Genomic DNA, 27,711 nt, shown 5'->3' on the forward strand with positions numbered 1-27,711 from the left:
AATCTGTGATGATTCTCTATGAGGAATGTCGAGATTAAAATGTAGAAATGAACAAGAACAGTTGGTTCATGGTATTAAATTGATTCACCAGGTTTGATTTTCGGTGACCATTCACACACGTTTTTGTTGAGTTTTGGAACGCAGTAGCCAATCAAGGGCGGTTATCAGTCAACTCAAGGCTGATGGATGTTGACCGTTTCAGAGGAACGAAACCGGTAAGAGATTAATGTCGTTTTATAAACAGCTTCAGTGATTATAGAAGGTGTTTGTGTGGACGCATAGATATATCTATTGTGTGGACGGATATATTTGAACTGTGTGGTCGAAATATGGCGCGCAGTTTAAATCGTTTTCCGTTAATTGACGTTATTATTCATTAAACAATCAACAACAATTAATTTTGTCGTATCATAACAGCATCAGCCTTTAATTAGCTCCCGTTTTTATGTGTAAGTATTATTTTCATATTGTTTTGCTACAGATATCCAGATAGACCCATATGGTTAGTGCAGGAGTGTCCAAACTCAGCCCCACTCAGACACACCTGGGCTAGCTAATCAAGCTCTTAGGCTTTCTAGAAACATCCACGCAGGTGTGTTGAGGCAAGTTGGAGCTAAAATCTGCAAGACACCGGCCCTCCAGGACCGAGTTTAAACATCCCTGGGTTAGTGTAGGAAATGGTGAATATGTGGTTATCTTGGGTATAGCTACAGTATGATTTTACTGTTTTATTCATGATAAATTCACGGATAATATTCTTAGCTAAATGTGTTCACAGTATCCTGATTTGTATGAAGGAAATTAGATTAAAGTATTTGTCTCAATAGAATTAATAAGTTGAATATGTCATGACTAATGATCCTTGCTGTCTTTGTCCATATAGCTAACCTATATTATAATATATAAAAAAAACAAAGAAATAATAATATTAGAGATGTAATTATTCACTCAAATTCCTATTCGATGTGATTCACGATGCTGATCTTAAATAGTTTTTTATCATTTATTTCACTAAATGAGACAGTTTAGAAATAAGCAAAATTTCTTTATTATGTTTCTCAAATGCTGCACATTTCTTTTTAAAATAACATATATTTTGTCAAATACAAAAAAAAAAAAATATATATATATATATATATATATATATATATATATATATATATATATATATTTTTTTTTTTTTTTAATCCTAAACAAGCCCTGCTAAAAAAATCCTGCTTATACCAGCCTAGGCTGGTTGTCTGGTTTTAGCTGGTCGACCAGGCTGGTTTTAGAGGGGTTTTGGCCATTTCCAGGCTGGTCTTAGATGGTCAGGCTTGAAAATTACCAGCCAAATCCGGCTAAAACCAGCTTGACCAGCTTGGTTTAAGCTGGACATAGCTGGTTTTGGCTGGACTCCCAGCTTGGCTAGGCTGGTCAATCTGGTTTTAGCTGGTCATCTCCCAGCCTGACCAGCTAAGACCAGGCTGGAAATGGCTGGAAACCAGCCTGGAAATGGCCAAAACCCCTCTAAAACCAGCCTGGTCGACCAGCCTAGGTTCCTAAAAACGAATAATTCAAAAAATTACATTAAAAGTAAAATAAGCATCAAAAATCAAGGTGGTGTTCAATTAATCCTGATTTTAATTTAGCTGATATCGCCCGCCTCTAGTTCACACCAAACATGAAGCAGCACATCTAGGGATGGCCGATACCAATTATTTTCTTTCCAATCTGTTACACAGCGGAATGAACAACCAACTATTCCAGCATATGTTTTACACAGCGGATGCCCTTCGAGCTGCAACACGGTAATGGGAAACACCCATTCTCACTCATACACTACGGCCAGTGTAGTTGATCAGTTCCCCTATAGCACATGTGTTTGGACTGTGGGGGAAACCGGAGCACCCGGAGGAAACCCATGCCAACACTGGGGAGAACATGCAAACTCCACACAGAAACACCAACTGACCCAGCCGGCACCCAACACTTACAATAATTACAGCCTCATTAAAGCGCCCAGTTTTTCTAGAAATCCCTCATCCCCAGTACCATCCATTGAGCTCATTGACGACTCTGTAGTTTCGATGTCTTCTAACATGATCGCAAGCTCTGCAGGCGTGCTCAAGACCAAAGCTAGACTCGCTGGCCACGAACTCCTCTCTCCAGCTGAAGTACTGCATGTACAAGTCTTCATTCTTCTCCAGGAGCTTCAGATGTTCAGCGAGTCCCTCAGGACCGGAGAAGTCTTCAATGTGAATGAATGCACCGGCTGGAATTTGTTCCTCATAGTTCCTCCGGGGTGGACCCAGAACCACGGGAACCGTGCCGAGGATCAGCGGGTTGAAGAGTTTCTCAGTGATGTAGTCTTTATGAACAGAGTTCTCGAAGGAGAGGTAGAATCTACAGCTGGACACAACAGAGGTGTAGTCCTCACTGCTGATGCGCTTGCTGAATGCGTTTCCATAGACGTCTATGTTGATGTGCTTTTTAAGCTCTTGGTAGTATTGCGAACGCTTGTAGGTGGAGTTCCAGTTACTCACGATCCAGCAAACAAGCTTGGTCTTCTTTGGGATGCTCCCGCTGGTTTTCCCGCTAATCAGTCGTCCGTAAGGAACGCTGATGTCCGAGTCCAGCCTGTAGGATGAGGTCAGATTGAACAGATCGTCCAGACTGGAATACCGCGGTGAATTACTGGGAGACTCCATATTCATCCAGATCCATTTCTGGAGCCGGGGTCTCGGCTGATTGGGAATGTTGGATAAATCTGCATCAATGTCTCTGTGATGGAAGAAAACACCGTCTGCTTCCTGAAAGTAACCCCGATCATCTGTGAGATGGCAACTGTGGATGTCAAACATCGAGCTGCAGCTATCTAAATCAAACTTTGCTCCAAAAGGCCAGGTCCAGATCAGGATGACGGTGTGGGGAGTTGTGGATGCCTGTGTGAAGTGGCTGCTGACGGAGGTCAGGTTTACTGTGCATGTGTTGTTTATGATGTGGGTTTGGTTTGGTTTCTGGAGAGCGCTGATGCAGGTGTCTCTGCAGACCGCATGTGGGGGAACCGCTGGACATTTCTGCCAGTTTGCGCTCTCAGTCGGCTTGTAGTACACGTAGAAAATAGCAGAGAAGCATGTGAGTAATACCAACGCAGCCAGGAGTTTCTGCAGGGCTCTGTGTGAGGAGGACGAGGAGTTCTGCTCCATCACTGAGCTTCAGCTGGACAGAGAGAGAGAGAGAGAGAGAGAGCAGGATTAGTTCATATGACTTGATCTAGTTATTAGGACTTGTATTTTATGTTTAAAGTACATCTGTCTGTAAATATTACCCATAGTTCTTCTGTAATTGTACTTTACAACTTATATCTAGGCCCACACGGAGTCTGCACACACAGATTTTCAGCCCATCATTAATTCTGTTTATTTACTTGAGTAAATGTGTGTGAATGTAAATTTATTTAGTTTTTTAACTAATTACAGTAATATTACTGACTAATGTGAAAATGTTCATTTGATTTATGCACAATGCAGTTTGTACTGTAATACTTTCTGTCTTTTAGTAGATCTATTATATGAGAGACTGGCTTTGTTTACCAAATAAAGTGAATCTAATTAGATTTGCAATTTAAACATTAAATAAAAGTTAAAAAGATATTACTTTTAATTTCTGATACTCCTAAAATAATTCAGCAGATTTTTACCAAAATTCTCAGCAGAAATAGCAAAAATTGTCCGCAGATTCCGTCTGGCCCAAGCGGCAACCTCCCGCTCTCCCAATACGGAAGCCAATACGGAAGTAACTAAAACTGCAATTCATCTGAAATTCCGCTAGTCCTGGCCGCTCCTGACTCCAAAACAGAGCAAATTTCAATTGAGCGCACTGTTAGAATAGTCAACTTTACAGCAGAGGTGTTTACAGCCTGCTACAAAAAAAGATGTTGGTTAATACAGCTAATATTACCCTTCATGACAACTGTGAGGGGGTGAATATTTATATAACTCATCCGTTTCCTTTATATTAAGTTTGCATAATTAAGGGCGTGGCCACTTGAGTGACAGCTAGGCTCCTCGCAGTCACCTCAGCTGAATCCTGCAGATTATCCACTGAACTCGGCATATTTATCGTATTTCTGTGTTGTTTTATGTGGCTTTACACAGTCAACTGCCTTTTGGACTTGTTTCCATCAATTATCAGATGGCATGGCATGCTGAGTGCACTTAATTGTGCTCACAAACCATTCACGTGGCCTCCGTTTCCCATGTGAGTAAAGTTATATACTTATCTACCATCTCTATAAGTGTATTTGTTTTATTTAAGATCATTTATAATGTTGTTTAGAGCTGTAATGCACTGCAGAATCTGTCAGATTGATTAGCTGTGGGCTCTAGATCAGTCATCTGAAGTGTTGTCATACAGTGTTATGCTGGAGTTCATCAATAGTCCTGCATTAACTAACACAGACTATATCTGAAGTGTTTGGAAGTAATTTGCGTTTTCCTCCTGTTGAGAAACGTCATAAGAACAATGTTTAGTGGCTCAATGTATTACAGCAGTGTGTGTTTAAAAGACTAAACACTTTATTGATATAGTGTACAGCCAAGCACAGGTGGTCAGAACACAAGCGAGTCGCAGGTGATAAAGTATTAAGCGTCTCCTAAAGTAAAGTGTGTCTGAACCAGCTCCAAGCAAAATGCCAGCAGTGTCTGTAGCTCCGCCCACTCTCCACCTCTTTGCCCTTGTTTGGTATCCCGCCGTGAGTGTGATGACAAGCGAACAAAATGGCGACGGTTGGCCACGCCTACTTGTGGCTTCTTTCGCTCTTTAGAAACCTATAGGTGACGTCACGGACACTACGTCCATATATTTTACAGTCTATGGTCTGGCCCTGCTTATACCTGTATCCTGCACTTGCTGCTGTTGCACTGCTGGGGTGCGTTTCCCAAACAGTGATGTAACTCACGGCTGAACTATCATAGTACGATGCATCGTTTGGGAAGATAATGATGTAGTGGCGAGTGTTTCCTAAAACTCATAGTTTCTCTGTCGCTGATCCATCGTTTGAACCATGTTAGTTATAACGTAAAACGCCCAAAATGACGCTCTAAACTGGGTGGAGGAACAACGTCTTTAGAGCAGAACCCCATAATTTATAGTGCAAATGATATTGTTTTACACGCACATGCATTAAAAATAAAATCCAATATTGGTTTTAGTATAAACATGCACTCGCTTTCCATATTAACTGAAATATATGCATGCTCTCCGCTACATTCATTCTTCTGTGACGGGGCGCCACACTAAAATTCATCCCGCCACGGTGCATCAGCATCTCCTTCAAAATGTTCGCTCATGTTTTTTTAATTAGCAGATTATTATCGAACCAAAACGTATAAAAGGGAAGTGAATTATAACAGCGCAAACTTTTCTCCAGCAATCGCGCTCGGATCCAAAACAGTCGCTCCGACATCGCCTGAATGAGGTGGTCTCGGCTCGATTGATACGAACTCTGGAGCGGATCGATTGTAGTGAGAAAGCGATACCATCTGAGCCCGGCTATGGATATATGGATATATATGGATATATGTTTTATGAATATGTACAGCATACGGCTATATGAAGAGAGGATGAGCAAGGCGAAGGTCATTCCTACTGGTAATTGTGCGTTTCGTGTAAAATACTAAAGTGAATTATGCTGAACTATTAACGAGAGCTGTTCATCTGAACATTGACCGAACTGCAGTAGTTTATCTGTTATGTTTCTCTAAAATGTAAAGCCTATAATGCATAAGCCATCTACTATACTCCTGATCTATAGTGATGACGTCTGTGTGTGTCACCATTCAAAATTAAAGCGTAGAATTTCCCTTATAATGTCTGATTGGTCATCGTCATTAATTAAAATGAGCGGGAAAAATAAAACATGAAACTCCGACCAATGTGAGGAGAGTTTACTCTCACATGACTTGTTTTAGCTGTTTTGCTCCGTGGGACTTTGCCGTGTGAAAGTGCAACATTGTAACTATTTTAATAACAATTTCAGAACAATTGAACCGATTCACAGGTGTGAACGCACCCGTAATAACTCATCTCTAATCACTGATTTCTCTTTGCCATGATGACAGCACATAATATTAGACTAGATGTTCTTCAAGACACTAGAATTTAAGAACTGCTTTTATTCTAGCCTAAATAAAACAAATCAGACTTTCTCCAAAAGAACAAATATTAGAGGAAATACTGTGAAAAATTCACTGCGCTGTTAAATAGCACTTAAATTGTACAAACCCATGTTAAGCTCAATATTATTGGCCCCTTCAGCAATATTAGTGTTGGATTGTCTCCAGAACAAACCACTGTTATACAATGACTTGCCTAATTACCCTAACTTTACCCTAATTACCCTAGTGAAGCCTTTACATGTCACTTTAAGCTGAACACTAGTGTCTTGAAGAATATCTAGTCTAATATTAATATCAATAAAGCAATACACTCTGTACTTTTCTTATTAGATGTGTTAAAACAACTTTTTTGCAGCTCAAATATCATGATAATACTGTATGCTTAAAGCTACAGCAATTAATCAATAACATTTGATACTCAAAAACCTACTTGATTGCTTAAAATAGCTTTATTTCAATATTCCCAAAAGCAAATCAAATCATTGTGTGTTTTTGAATGATCGTATTCAGACTCGCTCACCTGTGATCCAGCGTTTAGTTCAGATCCCACATGATCACTTAATGTCCCGCAGCTTCACACTCGATACTGTAAAAGTGTAATAATCAGCGAATGATGTGGAGATCTTTATCTGTAAACACTCCCACAGCACTGCGTCACACTTAGAACTCAGAGCAGACCAAACACATTTATACACTCACCTGACGTTTGCATATGATTATAGCACGTCCGGCACATTTAAGGTTGGGAAATGGAGGTTATTTATTGCTTTTGTTAGTGGTTTATTTTGTTGGCGATGTCTGAAACTACACTGAGACTTGTGCTTGAGTTTTTACTCGTGCTTTTGGGGAAGTGTGTGTGCGTGTGTGTCTGTGTGGTTGGTAGGATTGTTGTCTGAGTGGTGTTCATGCAAAATACAGCGCTAAGCATAAATAAGTGCATCACCGCTTACAGATCTCTCTTCTACTGTAATATATTTGTGCAGATGCATTAAATCAGCCAGCTCCAAAAACAAACTGATCAACTAATCTAAAAATAAGACTGAAGATCACGGTACACACAAATGTCAAATAAATATTTAAAAAAAAAATGTAATAAACAGTTAAAAATCAAGAGAAACATTACAATAAATACAAATGTAGTTGAGATTTTGTAGATTACAATAACTGGTTTGAGTTTAAATGTGTTATCTTTCTATTTCTAAAGATGTTCGGTGACCAAACTCTTCTTTAATGCATTTAAAGTGGAGCTGTTATGCCAAAATGACTCTTATAAGGGGCTTAAACCCAGTTGTGTGTCAATATATCCACCCTCTAATGCTAAACATTAGTTACTTCTACATTTTTATAATCAGACTTGATGCAGAAACACTGTGATTGACATTCTCCCTTTGTACGTGTCATCAGGGGGAAAGCTCCGCCCACTAGTGCCCATCATCTCTCCATCTCATTAGCATGTCCAGCAGGCCTGAGTGAGAAGCAGCCGTCTGTCCATTAGCCATCAGAGTGTTTGAGCTGCAGAAGATAATGTCAGCATAGACTAAGAGGATTATAGATGTGGAGTTTTAGATGAACAGCGACAGGAGCCACATAGACTGACTCGCAATGATAACGGTTGTCTTGTTTCTATTGCAAAAGTTCCACTATTATAAGTAAATAATTGCACTTTTAGCACAGAAAACATGCATGTATATACACATTTTATGCAAATATGAACCATTTTGACTGCTTATTTTTAGACTTCAACATCATATTTATGGACATTATAATTATTTTTCTAAGTTTTTTGTAAACTTGAAATATGTAATAAAACATAATTTAAAGAGCGCTCGTGTAAACGCACACACTGAGCAGAAACTGGTTTTTATTGGTTGTTTTTGGATGATCTGCTTTGCATTCAGATTAGCTGGAAGAGGGATTTATTTAACCAGGCTCATTGTTGATATGCAGTCCTGTATACATTTCTGGAGAACGGCAAATATGTCCCTGTAGAAACAAATGTTTTTTTTTGTTGCAGTTTTCGTTTTCGCAAATTCACCAGAGGGCGCTGTGTACGCTGTTTCAGATCTCAAATTCCTCTCGCGAGTGCCATTCTAGCCTTCTGTTCTCATGTAAATCCACCAGAGGCTGCTGTTAACTGACTGACTGACCCACCATCCTCCTTCCCTAAACCCAACCAATACTGTTTTCAAAAGCACCCATTGACACCGATTGGTTTCAAATAATAACATAAAATAATATATGTATGTATATATGTGTGTGTGTGTGTGTGTGTGTGTGTGTGTGTGTGTGTGTGTATATATATATATATATATATATATATATATATATAACAAAATATTTTAAATCTAATAATAATGAAAATCTAATAATTTTGTATGCGACCATGGATCATGAAACCAGTCATAATTTTGAAGCTTTCCATTGATTTTTAGTATATAATTATATATATATATATATATATATATATATATATATATATATATATATATATATATATATATATATATATATATATATATAAATGCTAAAAAGACAAAAAAGACTTGTATATTTTGTACCAGACTTATTCAGTCAGTGTGGATAAACATATATGCTAAATGAGTAAATATAAATACTTTTGTGAGATGAAATTATTAGAAAAAATCTAAATATTAAGCACAATGCGTATTGCTAATCAAAAATTATGATTTAATATATTTACAGCAGATTTATTTTCAACGAAAAATGTATATAATTCATTGTTAACTATTCCAACAAATAAACCCATGCAACACAAGAGCAGTTAAATTATATTATATTGAATTATATTATATATGATATTATATTAATTATATAAAATTATATTATATTATAATAAATAATTATACTATTATTATATTATATTAATTATATAAAATTATATTATGTATTATATTATAGTATATTATATTATATGTAGTTTAATAATTAAACTAAATCAAAAACAAGCAAATAAAGCCTCAGTGTATAACGAACATCTTTTAATCTTTTAAATGATCAAAGGCTCAACATAAAACATCAAGAGTTTATTGTTAAAAGCTTTTCATACACTGTATTTTGCCTTGTTTATTACGCTTTTAAATTGCATCGTGGGATCTTGATCCTTCGTCCAGCAACTTTTAACCTAAAAAAGTCTGAGAACGTGACTTTTATTGTCATGTGTAATAGTCTGCAGTGTTATATAATGTGTGTTGGTGTTGTATATTACGCTACAGAAACCTTATAATAAACTCCAGCACATTTACTCTTATTTTACACACTTATTCCTCTAGATATTATTATTCTTATATTATTTTAAACTACTAAAGCATCAATAAAAGTCACTTTGTTAAACTGTAGAGTTGAATTTTCAACATCAGAAGTGGACAGAGCAGAGATCAACATCCCATAATGCAATTCACAACCATAAATAAACCCAAAACACAGAAACTGTTGATTTACAGTGTGCATTACAGGCTTTCCATCATACAAAAATAAGTGTTTATGCAGCACAGGTCACTTCAAGGTCAAATAAAACCCATAAGGGTCACGCTTTACAGCAAGCTTTCATTAGTGACTGTATTTACAGGCATGAACTGATAATGAACAACACTTCAATACAGCGTTTATCAGTCAGAGGTCAGAATTCACTAATGCATTAACATACAAACTCAAGCCTGTAAACATTATTAATGCAGCACGAGTTAACATCAACTAACAATGTGCAACTGTAGTGTTGTACTGAACACATAATGACTGCACTGTTGGCTGTGTGCTGATGTCACTGCCTGCATTACGCTCAATGTAAAGCGAGACCCACATATTAAATAAGAAAAGGCTGATCTGAATGCAATGATGTGAGTGTTTCCATCACTGCTGTGGTTGTGTGTTTCTCCGTGTGTATCTGATGATGGGGTTGTGCGGTGTGTGAATCATGGTTGTGTAGTTGACTGGTGGAAAGTGTCCGTCTACCAGCTCAAAGTCGAACATCCGCAGCAGAGTCGACCAGATGGTTTTGATCTGCACGTAGGCAAAGTTTTCCCCAATGCAGCGATGGCGACCTGTCAGACCGAGAGCATCAGGGTAAAGAACATCAGACTGAAGCATTTCAGTGTTAGCATTAACACATCTCAACATGCGAGTGGATTACGGTAGACTTCTAGCTCATGTTCACAGTTTGGTTTCTCTTCCTGTGAGTTTTGGTTTGGGTTGTTTCTGTGGTGACCTGATTCACATCCCCTGAATTCACCACCGTTTTCGTTTCTCAGGTCTTTGAAAAACAACAACTACAACAAACAACATTGTGCCGCTGAAGTAAGAAACAAACTAACAAAAAGTCCTTGAAGTACTAATTAGGCTGGCTTGAGAAAAAAGCCAGACTACTGAAATCCTATTTAAACTTAATATTTTTATTCTTCTTCTTCTGAGACTAAAATTCAAAATCTATCTCCTCCTAGAGCTTTCAAGCTATGACCACCAAACTCACACCAGACCTCCAAACTATTCTGACTCAGTATGCTATATCTTTTCCGACTGATCCGACTTTCGGTTTTCTGAAAAACGTCCCGGGACTGTCGGAAAAATCCCATAGACTTAACATTGGACCAAACTTTGTGACCTCATAACTCTGCATCAGACTGTTACACAGACTTCTAACTGGGCTCATTTAACTCAGACTACCTAACTGAAAATAACTGATGAGCTTTTAACTTTTTAGCCACGCCCTAGCAACCACTTTTGGACCCTAGAAACTGTCCCAAAGACTTCCATTCAAAAGACTCTCATTGACTTAACATGGGATCAAACTTTGTGAGCTCATAACTCTGCATCAGACTGTCATACAGACTAATGGCTGAGCTCATTTAACTCAGACTACCAAACTGCCAATAACTGATGAGCTTTTAACTTTCTAGCCACACCCTAGCTACCAAATACTGCACCCTAGCTACAACTGTCCCATAGACTTCCATTGCAAAAGACTGTCATTGACTTTACATTAGATCTAACTTTGTGAGCTCAAAACTATCTATCTATCCTTTTTCAAACTGATTTTTTCTATCTATCTATCATCTATCTATCTATCTATCTATCTATCTATCTATCTATCTATCTATCTATCTATCTATCTATCTATCTATCTATCTATCTATCTATCTATCTATCTATCATCTTTTCACTTTTTAAAACTGTTTAAACTAAATAAACTATTTCCAACAGACTTTCTCAAGCCAGCCTAAAGTTTGTCTCAACGAACTTTTATAATCTAATTGATTCTGTTCGCTCACATTGCTCGTTCTGTGGTGACCTGTGGTTCACCTGTGCACGTCATCAGGGCTGGAGCAAGCTGAACTGCCGCTCTAGGCAGAGGACGGTCACGCCGCCCTCAACCCCAATGTGAAAACGAAAGTGACCGGTTATGAAAATGAAGTAAGGTGTCGCGGACCTCTTTTCCGGCGCACTACGCGCGGATTTAACTGAGGACGCGTGGGTGCTGAGGGAGGGAGGGAAGTGTCGCGGACACTGCGCTCTCTATTCTGCCGCCCTATGCACGGATATAACTGAGGATGCGCGGGTGTCGCGGACTTCAATTCTGCCGCCCCGTGCGCGGATATAACTGAGGACACGCGGGTGCTGATGGAAGTGTCGCTGACGCTGCCCTCTCTGTTCTGTCGCCTATGCGCGAATATATCTAAGGACGCGGGTGGTGAGGGAGGTGTCGTGGACATAACTGAGGACGCGGGTAGTAAGGGAGGTGTCGTGGACGCCGCCCTCTCTATACTGCCGCCCTAGGCGGCCGCCTAGGTCGCCTCTATGGACGCGCCGGCCCTGCACGTCATTCAGATATGAAATAGTTTGCCTTGTACTCTAAAATTGAGAAAATCCTGTTTGTTTTCAGTTAAATCCTCAGATTAGCTTAGTTTGGGGTATTGGGTGTGGCTAACATACTAAACCACGCCCTTTAGCTGTCAGTTTTGACATCACTACAATAACAAACAGAAATGGTGAGGGGGAGGAGTCTGTTAGGTTGTAATAACTCTCCCCAAACCCTTTCCCCCATCTGAAATGAATGACACGCCTACTTTACTACATCCAATCAGCTCTTAGTAGAAACAGCAAGCCACGCCCATGGGCGCCGCTAGGAGAGGGGAGTTAGGACAATTCTAAGGGCTTACGCCGTTTTGGGGCCCCCAGAGTAACTATTAGGAGGCCCAATCAATCCCCCGCAACAAACCCCTACCCCACCTCCCCCGCTCTACACTTCCAACCACGTTGACACCCCGACCCCCGGCTTTTCACTTTCGTCCACGACACCACAACTGGATGGAGGGCGGGGAATGTGGTAGCTCCTCCCTTTTTTTTATAAACAGCCTATAGTGTTTGTTTTCTCACAGCTCAGCCAGTGAGAGTGGTTGAGCGCAGGCACATCAAATCAAACGCAAGTGAGATCAAGTGGGTGGCGCATGTCAGACATTAGAGAGCATTTGATTGGTCAGAAGATTTACTGAGAAACTAAAGCATGAGGAGACGGCAGGGAAATGCATTTAGGCGGAAGTGACTAACTGCAAGCATTAGATGTTTATATCAGGTTTATATCGTCTAAATGTGAACTTAGTGACTCTTTTAGATTATAGATATCCTTAAGATTAACAGACTGATGCTAACATTTAAAAGGACAGTTCATCCAAAAATTAAGTCATAATTTACACACACACACACACACACACACACACACACACACACTGCAGTCTCCAGTTGATTTAATGTGATCTGTCGAACTCACCTGCTCCGAATGGGATGTAGGCGAACTTCTCTCCGGCCGCTGGGTTGTCGTGCAGGTAGCGGTCTGGGTCAAAATCCAGCCGCTCAGCCCATGTGTCCTGCAGACGGTGGTTTACTGTGGGAGACACACACACCTGGTGTCCCGGCGGGATGGTGTATTCACCCACTTTCTGTTGAGGAAAACACCAGCCTTAGTTTACAGATGGATGCAGTGTCCATTAGGGCTGAGCAATATGTCAATCTATTACACGGCTGTATGGAATACTAAATTCTGATTGGTCAGTCATGACAATCCAAGATAACAACCGCTGAATAACACAAACTCATCAGGGAATCACTTTCATTAAATCCACATTCATATTTATCTGCTTTTCTGTTACGTTGTGTCACATCAGGGTTTATTCTGAGATAACAGTGACTTATATTGTGATTTTTGTCATATAGCACAGCCCTCGTGTCTGTCCTGTGTCTGTTTTCAGTGTATTCTGGTACCTGAGGGGTTTTGGCCATCCTCATCATGGTCATTATTGGCGGCCGCAGTCGCAGCGTCTCCTTCAGGCAGCGGTCCAGCAAACTCAAGTCTTTCAGCTGAGGTAAAATGAAGTGCTTTAGTGTCTGAACTGGTGATGTCATTCAAGAATACATACATACATACATACATGCAGTCAAAGTCAGAATTATTAGCTCATCTGAATAATTAGCCCCCCTGTAAGTGTTTCCCCAATTTCAGTACTTGAGTTTCAACTTCAGCAGTTTTATTTACTTTTTTAACTGGCAATTGCCTAAAATTTATTTATATATAATTATATAATTTTGTACATTTATTTATCATTTTTATTTAAAGAAATGTTTTTCAATAGTGTTAATAACAATAACAGCATTGGTTCTGGGGGCAGAGTTTACACAGTGGTCTAGATCGGTGTTTCCCAACCCTGTTCCTGGACACACACCAACAGTACATATTTTAGATGTCTCCCCTATCTGACCCACTCAGGTATTGGAGTCTCTTCTTATGTCCTGATGACATAAGAAGTCGGTGTGCCTTCAGGAAAAGGGTTGGGAAACATTCATTCATTCATTTTCCTTAAGCTTAGTCCCTTATTCATCAGGGATCGCCACAGCGGAATGAACCGCATGTTTTACACAGCAGATGCCCTTGCAGCTGCAACCCAGTACTGGGAAACACCCATACACACTCATTCACACACACACACACACACACACACACACACACACACACACACACACACACACACACACACACTCATACACTACAGCTAGTGTAGTTGATCAGTTCCCCTATAGCGCATGTGTTTGGACTGTGGGGGAAACCGGAGCACCCGGAGGAAACCCACACCAACACGGGGAGAACATGCAAACTCCACACAGATACACCAACTGACCCAGCCGGGACTCAAACCAGGGACCTTCTTGCTGTGAGGCCAATCACATCAGATTTAGATCGTTTCACATGTCAGAAACTCTTTCAATGTTTGGAGGGAGATGCTGTGATTGACTCAGAGGAAACTCTGCTAATGTCAGCTCGTGTTTTCTCGTCTGTCACCTCCGCAGGTTTCACATCATCACCCCCATAGGAAGGATGTTTGCATGGCAGATTTCCTTACCAAACGGCAGCAGCAGACAGAGCTTGATGATGTGGAGTTCAGCAGCAGGTCTGATCACACTGTAATCTCACTCAAAACTGCACTAATGCATGAGTGTGGGAAACAGAAGGGATGACCGGGAGTTGTGTAACTTGCTTGTAATGGAGTAAAGCCGGGGTCGCACCAGTACAGCCAGTCTAGTTGCACCAGCAGTAAAATGACTGCGTTCAGGAGCCCTGCATTTCAGCTTTCATTTACGCTACTTGTTTCCTGGATATTGAATAGAGATGCACCTCAATTCTGCATCCAAACCAAAATTCAGACCAAAACCGAAAATGGTCTGTGATAATTATTACGTATTTAATTAAATAATATATGGCAAATTTGTAAGACTTTTCATGCAACTTATTAAATAAAATTATGCAAATTTAAAAATAAACAAGCCAATAAAATAAATGCATTATGCAAATGAGCGGAAGGGAGTCATTTCGTTTTAACAGTGTTGCCATGACAACACAGGAGTGCTATTGCAAGCAACAGGAACTACTATTTGTGGATGCGTTATTTGAGTGGACGATGCTTTTCCGAAGATCATGTTTGGTCCATGCAGAGATAATTATATGTATATATGTCATTATAGTGTATTATTGAGCTATTTAGAAACTGAGCAAGTTAGTCGACAGTACGCTCTGATGCTCGTAGGATTTAGTTGGCATGGCAACAAGCCACCCTTGCACGGCACAAGCTATTGAACTGAATTGATTTCATAGTGCAGCGCTTTCTACATCCAGTGTGGAAGTTTTTTCCGATTCTACTTTCATGATTTATTTTTTACGCTATTTTCAGACAATAATTTTCTCCAGCTCAACATTCAGTGCATCCCTAGAATTGAATCAGATACTTTAGTGCAGGGGTGTCAAACTCAATTCCTGGAGGGCCGAAGCCCTGCACTGTTTAGTTCCAACCCTGCTCCAACACACTTACCTGGAGGTTTCAAACAAGCCTGAAGGACTCAAATAGTTTGCTCAGGTGTGTTTAATCAGGGTTGGAACTAAACTGTGCAGAGCTGCGGCTCTCCAGGAATTGAGTTTGACATCCCTGCTTTAGTGCTTAAAGGGATAATTTACCCAAAAATTAAATATCTGCCATTACTTACACTCGTTCTAGACCTTCATACAATATTTAAAAAGCATGCTGGCTCACTTTATAAAAGTGTAAAGCTGCAGTACATAGGACTGACCCCTACTGGTTGAACTTGATACTGCAGTGCAAATTCAAAATACTGGAGAGGATTTTGGTTGTTGCTAGAGGGGATACAGCTGCTGCCGGAAGTTAACAAGAATTATTTTTTGAGCCTTCAAGATTAAACCAAAATACATGTTTTTCTACCATCTGGCAACCCTGGTGCTGAAATCTAATTGGCCAAACTGGCAGTGGGTGGAGTCAGAGATCAAAACAAAGCAGAATAACTGACCTCAGCATTGTTTTTCAGATAAACAATATGTTCAATTAGCATGTTTCGTAAATATCTAATAATATTTAATAACATATTATGCTGTTTTCATATTTTAGAAGAATCAAAAACTTCAGTTCACCAAAAAACAACAATTTAATCACTATTCACTCATCCTCAAGTTGATGCAAACCTCTATGAGTTTCTTTCTTCTGTTGAACACTATTGAGTAGATCAACCCTGTTCCTGGAGAGCCACCTTCCTGCAGATTTCAGTTGCTACCCATATCAAACACACCTGAACCAATTAAATAGGACCTGAACACCACGTGATCATTACAGGCAGGTGTGTTTGATATGGGTAGCAACTGAAATCTGCAGAGAGGTGGCTCTCCAGGAGTAGAGGATGACAGAACTGGCTTTGGGTGAATCATCCCGTTACTGGACTGCTGAACTGAACAGATGTCACTGCTATATACAGACCTGATCATAGTGCAGTGGTGGAAGCTCTTCTCCACAGACGCTCTTCTGCTCGCTGTAGCAGCGCTCCTGCAGGGCTCGATCCCGCGCCAGAAAGAAGCCCATCCATGCGCTGGTGGTGGAGGAGGTGTGCTGACCCGCTAACAACAGCCCGATCAGCATCCCCGCGATCTCATCGTCACTCAGAGGACGGCCGTCTCTACACACAGCAGTCAGATTGCTCTACTTTAATATTACACAAACTGATCTCGCATCACATCCTTTATATTATGTGGCCTTAACTAATATGTGCTTACCTTGAATTAAACATGTGCTTATTGTGTAAATGCATGTGTTATATTGTGGTTATGATTGATTAATGACCTGCATTTAATTACATTTCTGTGACTACATTTATAATTACACGTTTGACCCATTCCTCCTTACACATGAATCATCCCTCAGGCCCAATCCTGTCCCTCCATAACACCAGAGCTGTTCTGCAATACATTGTCAACACAGTCTATATGTTGTGTTTATTTTCTGAATGTAAGGACATGCAGTTAAGAAGTGGGACCAGACATTTACATAACACCGTCACCAAATACATAACACTAAATTAATGCTCCATGTATTACACAAATACTATTATAATATAATATATTATTATAATTATATTATTATAATATAATATAATAATATTTGTTGTGTAATGTTTTGCGTTTGTTCACAGATGCTCCACAAGGTGGCGGTGTCTCCATCTAATGTGCTTTCTGAATCTGCACATGCATGAGGCTGAATTATTATTAGTGTTTTGTGCAACAACAACAAAAATATTATTTTCATATTTCAAATATTTTGACACTTTTAAAAGTGTGTATATATAATATTATAATTTTAACATTATCGTAAAAACAACTGTCATATCCTATTTTTTTCTTTTTTTTTTTTTCTTTTTTAAATATTTCCCAAATTATGTTTACAAGAGCAAGGAAATGTTCACAGTATGTCTGATAATATTTTTTTCTTCTGGAGAAAGTCTTATTTGTTTTATTTCGGTTAGAATAAAAGCAGCTTTTAATTTTTTAAACACCATTTTAAGGTCAATATTATTAGCCCCTTTAAGCTATATTTTTTCCGATAATCTATAGACCAAACCATCGTTATACAATAACTCGCCTAATTACCATAACCTGCCTAGTTACCCTAATTACCCTAGTGAAGCCTTTAAATGTCACTTTAAGCTGTATAGAAGTGTCTTGAAGAATATCTAGTCTAATATTATTTACTGTCATCATGACAAAGAGAAAATACATCAGTTATTAGACATGAGTTATTAACACTGTTATGATTAGAGATGTGCTCTCTGTTAAACAGAAACTGAAGAAAAAATAAATGGGGGGCAAATATTCTGACTTCAACTATGGTGTGTGTGTGTGTGTATAAATACTTATATATGTTTTATATATATATATATATATATATATATATATATATATGTTTATACAACAGTTCTGTCTGGTTCTCGAACAGGGTATCTGCACATTTTTTAACAGGAAATTTAAGACCTTTTAAGACCTTTTTAAGTCCTCTAAAATGAAAATTTAAGACTTTACCTAAAAAAAAAAAAAAAAAACAGGAAAATGTTCAGTGTGTCAACACAGAATGATGTTTTGAAGTATGGCGGCAAATCTATGGCGGCAAATCAATGCCAATATAAATCGAGCGCAGCGATGATGTTTGCGCGCGAGGAGAAGTGAACCGTGAGCAGATTACTTGGTTGACTTGGTTTACTTGTTATCTCTAATGCTATTGGCTACTCTGCCTTTCCGGAAGTTAGCCGGGATTGGACGCAGGTTAAAAGATCACGCCGTTAAATATATATACAATTTGCAAGTCATAATCATAAGAAACTTTCTATGAACTTTATGAGGATTCAATCTCGAGAAACAGTCAAATAATAAAAATTAATCTTCTAAAATAATGACTTGCATTCTTGTAACATGACTTTCTGAACCCATTTGATTTGTCCCGTGCAGCACTTGTCTGGTTTGTTGTATTTTACTTCATTATTAACCACAACAGCAGTGCTCATTATTACACTAGGGAATGATCTTTCTAGGAAATATTATCTTCAGAAGAGTTTATTTGCGTTTTAGATCTTTCCATACAATGCATACTATATGTGCAGTGCAGCTTTGTATATTATTATAATAGTTAACATTGTTTGTAATATAGATCAGTGTAAAATATATATATCTATATATTATATATATTTTTCAATCTAATTTTTAGTTAATGATTGAATAACCTGCATATAAAGACTTCAATCAAAAATAATTAGCCCAATCAAACATAAAAAATACAGTGACAGACATTCAGATGGGTGTTTATCGCCACCTATTGAGCAACAATTTAATTTCTACAGTCTTCGTTTGGCTTTACTCACTATCCATTACATCATTCCACTTCAGAGGCATACAAATACCACTTTCTATACGACAGGCCCACATCTTAAAGGTCACATATGCAGTTGAAGTCAAAATTAGTAGCCCACTTTTTTCTTGTTTTATTTCGGCTAGAATAAAAGCAGTTTTTAATTTTTTAAAACCCATTTTAAGGTCCATATTATTACCCTCTTTAAGCTATTTATTTTTTTCGAAAGTCTACAGAACAAACCATCATTATACAATAACTTGCCCAATTACCCTAACCTGCCTAGTTAACCAAGTGAAGCCTTTAAAAGTCACTTTAAGCTGTATAGAAGTGTCTTGAAAAATATCTAGTCTAATATTATTTACTGTCATCATGACAAAGAGAAAATACATCAGTTATTAGAAATGAGTTATTAAAACTATAATGTTTAGAAATGTGTTGAAAAAAATCTTCTCTCCGTTAAATAAAAATTAGGATAAAAATAAACGGGGCTAATAATTCAGACTTTAACTGTATAGTGGAATAACAGACTAATGGCAATATATTTACTATAAACCTTTGTACTTTATGCACTGCATGCATGTGTAGCCTATTTTGTATACTATTGTCCATCCAATTTATTCTGACTTGTTCTTCATTGAAAATGAGTCAAGTACAATGAGTCTAAGAAAAAAAAAAGATTTTTATAAATTTGAACACGTTTGGTTTGAGTTCAGTTTAAATGTAGGTGCTAAACTTCATCAAATGGTTAAAAACACACATTTCCCCAATTTCTGTTTAATGGAGAGATCTTTTGCCACATGGTATAACTCTCTCTTTCTCTCCCAAGTAATAAAGTTTGTTACAAGAATATATCTCATTATTTTGATATGTCATTATATGACTTGGTCATGATGGTAAGAATAGGCATTATTATGAGATTAATTATTACAAGAAATATCTCATTATTGAAAGTAAGTTCATTCACCTATTATTACTGAGAAAGTAAGCCTATTAGTTTCACATTGTGACATTATGATAAGATATCCTATATATCTTTATTTAACAGGGAAACTAGCTTACCTGCGTCCAATCCCGGCTAACTTCTGGAAAGGCAGAGTAGCCAATAGCGTTAGAGATAACAAGTAAACCAAGTCCCGCCCTAGGACTGACAAAAATTCAAAATGTTTCGCGCGAGCAGAGAGAAGAACCAGCGAGCGAGCGGAGAGAACTTGTTTACGGGACTTGTTTTCTCGCGCTGGATCAGTTGAGCACGCGCGTGAAGATCCCCTGTTCCCTCGCGAGCTGTAGTTTTCTTGCGTGTAGACCTGGCTGTAATCTGCTCACGGTTCACTTCTCCTCGCACGCAAACATCACCGCTGCGCTCGATTAATATTGGCATTGATTTGCCGCCATAAGACGAGTCGGACATGATATTTAAGATCCCACATGAAATTTAAGACCTCCTTATGGAAAATTACAGAATTCAAGACATTTTCAGACCTTAAAAATCAAAAATTTTATTTAAGACATTTTAAGACTTTTTAAGGACCCGCGGGGACCCTGTCGAATCTGATTGGCTGATAGCCGTGATATATTTAAGTAATATCAGCACCCGTACAGCCTCTTTACCCTTTGTGTATTACTCCGCCCACATACAGCCAGCAGAAAGCAGACACTACAGATCTAAAGTTTAAAAGATGCTTGCTCAGCTGTTTAACTGTCGGCTTATGATTTGAATCCAACACAGAAGAAAGTAGTTTCTCATACAAAAGAGTTTTTGAGGCTCTCCATGTTTGATTTTGTTTTTATATACACAATTATGCCGTTAAACTGTTGTATAAACGCAATATCACACTCGTAGCAGTGCGATATGGTTGTATATCGGCACTGGTTGGTACACTAAGGCAGCCTTGTGCCAACGCACACCTCCCACCAGTGCCGATATACAGCCATATCACACTGCTAAGAGTGTGATATTGCTCATATATATATATATATATATATATATATATATATATATATATATATATATATATATATATGATATATATCACTGTTTCCCAGTGATGGGTTGCAGCTGGAAGGGCATCCGCTGCATAACACATATGCTGAATAAGTTGGTGTTTCATTTCGTATATATATATATATTCAGTATATGTTTTATGCAGCGGATGCCCTCCCAGCTGCCGAGGCTCGAATTAGCGACCTTTTTGCTGTGAGGCGATAATGCTACCTAATGCACCATCGTGTTGCCCTGTGTGTATATATATATATATATAAGTATTTATGTATACTTACAACAAAATCAAATAAAAATAAACTAATACTAACTTACATATTCAAGTTTTATATATATATAATATGAAATTCTGAATTAAAATATATTATATATATTAATAAAATATATGTTGCTATAATAATCATTATAATATTATTTCTATACTTTAAATAAATATAGCAAATTATTTTAGAATATAAACATTTACAATTAATTTACAACCCAATTTTCAAGATTAATCATGTCACACTGTTCAGCTGATCTCTCTCTTTGTGTGTGTGTGTGTGTGTGTGTGCACATACTTGTACGTGGCGTCTATGAGCGTCTGCAGGATGTCGTCGTGTTTCTCGGTATCTTCTCTGCGCTTCTTGATGACGTTATAGAAGATTTTCTTGATCTCCAGATGTGCTCGATCTCTCCGTCTGAAACACACACATCAGACACACACATCATGCAGAGTCAGGTCGCACATGTTCAGTGTGTGCTGGACTACACATACGGGACACATTCTGGACTTCTGCGGGCCTGTAAGTGTCTGTTTCATTAGCGCTGCTACCTGAAGCTGGGCAGCGGCAGCCATCCGGGCAGCAGCCACGCGGCGTGTGTGAATCCTCCGTCCAGATCTGCGTAAAGCTGAGCGACGCGTTCGTCCAGCAGACTGCGAATCTCACATCCGTGCAGACACCGACTCGCCGTCAGGATGATGAGCTCCGACAGCGCATCAAACAGATCTGAACACACACAACTGCAGCTTTAGGGCAGAAATCAAAACATGTGTTTGAATAGTTGGCGGTTCATTCCGCTGTGTTGACCCCTGATAAATAAGAGACTAAGCTTAATGAAAATGAATGAAATATTACAATATCAAATTTGGTGAGCCGGTGGCGCAGTAGGTAGTGCTGTCGCCTCACAGCTAGAAGGTCGCTGGTTTGAGTCAGTTGGTGTTTTTGTGTGGAGTTTGCATGTTCTCCCCCAATGCGGTACAGGTGAATTGGGTATGCTAAATTGGAATTGAATGTGTATGGATGTTTCCCAGTGATGGGTTGCAGCTGGAAGGGCATCCGCTGCGTAAAACATATGCTGGAATAGTTGTCGGTTCATTCCACTGTGGCAACCCCAGATTAAGTCGAAAAGACAATGAATGAATGAATATCAAATCCATGCAGTCCTAAGATAACGAATGTCATGCGACTGCTGTGAGATTATTCTCCGTCTGCGTACTTCTCTCTCCGCTCTCTCCCCATCGTCTGAAGTAATCTTTGGTTTCCTCCTCGATTATCTCCACGTGTTGTTTGAACTGTGCGATGTTCAGGCCGGTCTTCAGCATCTTCTTCTGCTCCAGAAATAACTGAGTGAACAAACACCAGTCGCATAAGACATGAGGAAATGAAGGTGCTGGGGTTAAAAATAAAGATTTTGACAGTAAATCTCTTTGTGAAAATAATGCATTTCGATATATAGATCTTTTTCATGGCTGCTGCATGGAGGGCGCCATCGCGACCAGCGTCTTCCGGTAGAATGCTAAAAACTTCTGTTTACAGCGTGTACAACTGGTAATTTGCGCTCCGAAAATGGGTTTCAATAACGTTTTTAATGGATAACAGAGTGTTTTTGTGACACACAACTTAGAAATGTGTCTGTTAAAGCCGTTATAATCTGTCACATGTGGTTCAAGCGCGACAGAAATACGAGAAAAACCTTCTCCTAGTTCACGTGTCTGCCGTCAGAAATACAGTGTGTGTGTGTGTGTACAGAGTTCTGGCATGAAACTTAACAGGTATGAAAGTCGTGCAATTTACAGAAATGAGCAATAAAAGTCTGTTATTGATCCTCTGCTGCTGATTTGCTGTTCATTCTAATCGCGAGCCGTTTGTGTTTGATTTCGTGTGTTGTTTTCACCACGGTTTGTGTTTTTCTGTCATTTGGAAATGACACTCGCCTATATTTTCACTGTCACAGTTATTAAATCAGTGTGTCAGTGGCACAGTACAGGCTACGTGTGTGTGTGTCAAACATTTTGGTGAACTACATTAGTTTGGGCTGGTTATATATTTGAAATAAAGAGAAACTGTTGACTTTAGCGATGACGAGGCTTCATTTAAACTGCAGAAGATGCTGCCCCTTTCACACATACAGACCTTTTCGGAAAATTGCCGGCAATTTTCCGGAAAGGTTGTATGTGTGAACAGGTCCTTTTTGAAAATACCGGTAAATTCGTTCTGGCTATTTTCCGGAAAGAGAAGTTGTAACATTACCGGCAATTTGCCGGAATGCTGCGCTGTGTGAATGCAGAAGGAAGATTCCCGTAATAAGCGCGTGCACGTCTAGAACGTGCTGACGTGAGACGTCTGCTTTAGCCAATCACAACAGTCAGACGCATTTACGTGCGCGCGGTTTATGAGAATAAAAGCCTTTGAATATTTTTCCAGACACATTTAGCTGCTAGAAGTTAGTCAGATCACGTTTATATGTTCTTCTTAATGCCAACTGTGTAAATAATCATCGATGAGATGCTTATGATAAGCTGTTGTTTGTTTACCTTCAAGCTTTGCGTGCGCTTGTGAAACAGCCTGTGAGCGCCAGCACACACACATATTATGAACATCTCGACATGCGAAAGTGATCCTGCGAAAGTTGTTCACAATATTGATCATCCACAGAGTCTGTAATTTAGTCAAATGTTTACAAATACAAGCGCAGCCGTTTACAGCTCATTTGTGGTGAATGATGTCAGAATTTACCGGTATTTTGGAATGGATGTGTGAATGCTCTTTTCCGGAAAATTTCCGTAACGTCCTCGCCTGTGTGAACAGCGCTTTTTTCAATATACCGGTAAAGTCGTTCCGGAAATTTTCCAGATATTTACCAGTATCACTGTGTGAAAGGGGCTAATGAGGGGGAAATGCCTCACAGCAGCTGTTTTCCATCCTGTTAGATCACATTTCTGTAAATGATCAGTCCAGGAGATGCTGCTGATGGACAACAGTATTAGCTCAAAGAGGATAAAAGCAGGTAAAATAGACTAAAACTATCGTTTCAAAGCTGTCCAAATGTGACTGTTTACACGCATCAGCTGCCGACCGGGAGTTCTTCGCATTCTCCTTGCGCATACACGCAAAGCATCATGGGTAATTTTGCGTTCCAAGAAAAAGGTCTATAAATGTGACTTAAATTGTGATCAAGTGTGAATTTAGTATATCAGGAGAAATGTCTGATGAGATGAGCAGAGTTTAGATTACTAGTTGCAATTATTGTTTTTGGCACAGGAAACAAATAAACAAAATTATAAGATGCAAACTGTAATTTTTTATTTTATTTTCTAACTTATTTCAGTTACTTGCTGTTTTTTATTTATTTAGCTGGTGGGTAATAACACGTTTAATACTGACTGTAGTAGATGATGTAAAAGCGTGTGGATGTTTGTCTCAGGAGTGTGTATCTTACAGGATTGGGCACATCGTAGGCCACGCCCTTGCCGAACACAGGTGTGGTGAGTCTGGCGTAAACGTCCTCGGCGTTCAGGTCTTCATTCTTACTGTTGAACATCAGAGCCGCCGCGTCGCTGCCCAGCAGGTAGGTGAAGGTCTTTCCCACCATAGTGAAGCTCACCACCGGACCATACTGCACATACAACAGCAGAACACACACCTGTTACTACACACACACACACCTGAACACACAGACCAGACACTTGAACACACTGAACACCTGTACATTTTACATTAAACACCTGTAGACTGAGCACACACCTTCACTAAACACACTTGAACACACCTAAAATTGAACACTTGAACTACTGTACACTGAACACTGAACACACCTGAACACTGAACACACCTGAACACTGAACACACCTGAACACTGAACACACCTGAACACTGAACACACCTGAACACTGAACACACCTGAACACTGAACACACCTGAACACTGAACACCTGAACTCATATTGAACTCCTGTACACTAAACACTTGAGCACACCTGGACACACTCACCTGCTCGTACGCCTTCTCCAGAAACTCGATGGGGCTCCTGCCGAACGCCACAGCCTGACCCAGAAACGGCAAACTGGACGGGATATGAGGAGGATACTTCTGAGGGGGAGATGATGGAGACAAGAGTTAATGATAGATAGATAGATAGATAGATAGATAGATAGATAGATAGATAGATAGATAGATAGATAGATAGATAGATAGATAGATAGATAGATAGATAGATAGATAGATAGATAGATAGATAGATAGACAGACAGACAGACAGACAGACAGACAGACAGATAGATGGACGGACGGACGGTCATATATAATGATAGATACATGGACGGACGGATGGATGGATGAATGGATAGATAGATAGATGGATGAATGGATAGATAGATGGATGGATGGATAGATGGACGGATGGATAGATGGATGGATATGTATAATAATGGATGGACGGTCATATATAATGATAGATGGACGGACGGATGAATGGAGGGATGGATGGATGGAGGGATAGATGGATGGATGGACGGACGGATGGATGGATGAACGGACGGATAGATGGGTGGATGGATGGATGGATAGATGGATGGACGGATAGATGGGTGGATGGATGGATGGATAGATGGATGGACGGATAGATGGATGGGTGGATGGATGGATAGATGGATGGACAGACAGACGGATGGGTGGATGGACGGACGGACGGTCGGTCATATATAATGATAGATAGATAGATAGATAGATAGATAGATAGATAGATAGACAGACAGACAGACAGACAGACAGACGGACGGACGGACGGACGGATGGATAGATTGACAATAATGGATGGATGGATGGATGGATGGATGGACGGTCATATATAATGATAGATAGATAGATAGATAGATAGATAGATAGATAGATAGATAGATAGATAGATAGATAGATAGATAGATAGATAGATAGATAGATAGATAGATAGACGGACGGACGGACGGACGGACGGACGGATGGATGAATGGATGGATGGATGGACGGACAGATAGATGAATGGATGGATGGAGGGATAGATGGATGGATGGATAGATGGATGGATGGATGGATGGATAGGTAGATGTATGGATGGACGGACGGATAGATGGGTGGATGAATGGATGGACAGATAGATAGATGGATGGGTGGATGGAGGGATAGACATATAATAATAGATGGATGGATGGATGGATGGATAGATAGATGGATGGGTGGATGGATGGACGGATGGACGGTCATATATAATGATAGATAGATAGATAGATAGATAGATAGATAGATAGATAGATAGATAGATAGATAGATAGATAGATGGACGGACGGACGGACGGACGGACGGACGGACGGACGGATGGACGGACGGACGGAAGGAAGGACGGATGGATGAATGGATGAATGGATGGATGGACGGACAGATAGATGAATGGATGGATGGAGGGATAGATGGATGGATGGATAGATGGATGGATGGATGGATAGGTAGATGTATGGATGGACGGACGGATAGATGGGTGGATGAATGGATGGACAGATAGATGGATGGGTGGATGGAGGGATAGACATATATAATAATAGATGGATGGATGGATGGATGGATAGATAGATGGATGGGTGGATGGACGGATAGACATATATAATAATAGATGGATGGATGGATAGACGGATGGACGGATGGATGGACATATAAAAATAGATGGACGGACAGATGATTGGACGGACGGACAGAGATAGATAGATAGATAGATAGATAGATAGATAGATAGATAGATAGATAGATAGATAGATAGATAGATAGATAGATAGATAGATAGATAGACAGACATAATAATGATCATAACAGATTAATTACACAACTAAATAGTGTTTTGAATCGTACTATAGTAAAGAACTTGAATTAATGTGTTGAGGTAACATAATAGTAATATAAACAAATGACCCAACTATAATATAGGGTATATTACACTACAATACAGCATGCAGTACAGTACACTACAGTGTTTATTACTGTTGATCAGTTCACTATAGTCAACACTACAGCATGATAGACAGACAGACAGAGTATGTGTAGGCAGTAGACATAATAATATTTATAACAGCTTTATAGCATAAATAACAGTGTTTTGAGAATATTATACTACAATACACCGCAGTAAAACTAAGTATACTACAACAGCAGCACATATGTTCAGTTCACTGTAGTGAACAGGCCACCACAGTCTGTCGGAGCATTCAATAACAAGAGTTGCTTATTCAGTATAATAGGCTTTACTGTAGTATGCATGAAAACAGCAGTATTTACAGTGTTACAGTGAGTTACCGTGTGTTCAGAGCTGTGCTGTGTGAAGAGCAGTTTGCTGAAGTATCCCAGAGTCAGTGTGAACACAGACGCGGTCAGCAGAACTGAAGTCAGGCTCATCTGCAGAACTGCGCTCTCTATCAGCTGACTGCCCACCTCCAGGATCGTCATCTCCGCGGTTTGTTACTATTGTCTATTTAACTGCAGATGAAGATGTGTCTGAGTGTCTCCGAGCTACACTGACATCTCATGTACATCTAAT

The 27,711-nt window shown here is 39.3% G+C and overlaps 2 protein-coding genes and 1 long non-coding RNA gene across 4 annotated transcripts; 1 reads left to right on the forward strand and 2 right to left on the reverse strand.

The window, feature by feature from the left end:
* Positions 1 to 132: 132 nt before the first annotated feature.
* Positions 133 to 15,013, forward strand: LOC141378959 (uncharacterized). The gene is made up of 3 exons (XR_012394796.1): positions 133 to 215; positions 1,725 to 1,790; positions 14,511 to 15,013. It is a non-coding gene; the product is annotated as an uncharacterized lncRNA (long non-coding RNA).
* si:ch1073-440p11.2 lies at positions 1,602 to 6,759 on the reverse strand. The gene is made up of 2 exons (XM_002665442.6): positions 6,682 to 6,759; positions 1,602 to 3,201 (listed from the first exon to the last, which is right to left on the reverse strand). The coding sequence occupies exon 2, from the start codon at positions 3,186 to 3,188 to the stop codon at positions 2,022 to 2,024; it is 1,167 nt and encodes a 388-aa protein (XP_002665488.1). The 5' UTR covers positions 3,189 to 3,201; positions 6,682 to 6,759; the 3' UTR covers positions 1,602 to 2,021.
* cyp51 (cytochrome P450, family 51) lies at positions 9,146 to 27,711 on the reverse strand. Of its 2 annotated transcripts, none has more exons than XM_068215113.2 (10): positions 27,471 to 27,690; positions 25,145 to 25,240; positions 24,594 to 24,770; positions 22,371 to 22,497; positions 21,706 to 21,880; positions 21,452 to 21,571; positions 16,478 to 16,673; positions 13,431 to 13,526; positions 12,940 to 13,108; positions 9,146 to 10,219 (listed from the first exon to the last, which is right to left on the reverse strand). In XM_068215113.2, exons 1-10 carry the CDS (start codon positions 27,618 to 27,620, stop codon positions 10,029 to 10,031), a joined length of 1,497 nt encoding a protein of 498 aa, XP_068071214.1. In that variant the 5' UTR covers positions 27,621 to 27,690; the 3' UTR covers positions 9,146 to 10,028. The 2 variants fall into 2 exon arrangements, with proteins under 2 accessions (XP_068071214.1, NP_001001730.2); NM_001001730.2 differs by having other exon boundaries at positions 9,191 to 10,219; positions 25,145 to 25,243; positions 27,471 to 27,711.

Source organism: Danio rerio, chromosome 19 (assembly GCF_049306965.1).
Source record: "Danio rerio strain Tuebingen ecotype United States chromosome 19, GRCz12tu, whole genome shotgun sequence".
NCBI classification, from domain to species: domain Eukaryota; kingdom Metazoa; phylum Chordata; class Actinopteri; order Cypriniformes; family Danionidae; genus Danio; species Danio rerio.

Bases quoted from the DNA above. Each gene is read 5' to 3' on its own strand.
- si:ch1073-440p11.2 (XM_002665442.6), bottom strand. From the start codon at position 3,188: ATGGAGCAGAACTCCTCGTCCTCCTCACACAGAGCCCTGCAGAAACTC.
- cyp51 (NM_001001730.2), bottom strand. From the start codon at position 27,620: ATGACGATCCTGGAGGTGGGCAGTCAGCTGATAGAGAGCGCAGTTCTG. The intron at 16,674-21,451 runs GTATGTGCACAC...TGCTGTGTGTAG, and splicing joins CTCATAGACGCCACGTACAA to AGACGGCCGTCCTCTGAGTG. The intron at 13,527-16,477 runs GTCTGTATATAG...ATTTTACCTCAG, and splicing joins CACCACTGCACTATGATCAG to CTGAAAGACTTGAGTTTGCT.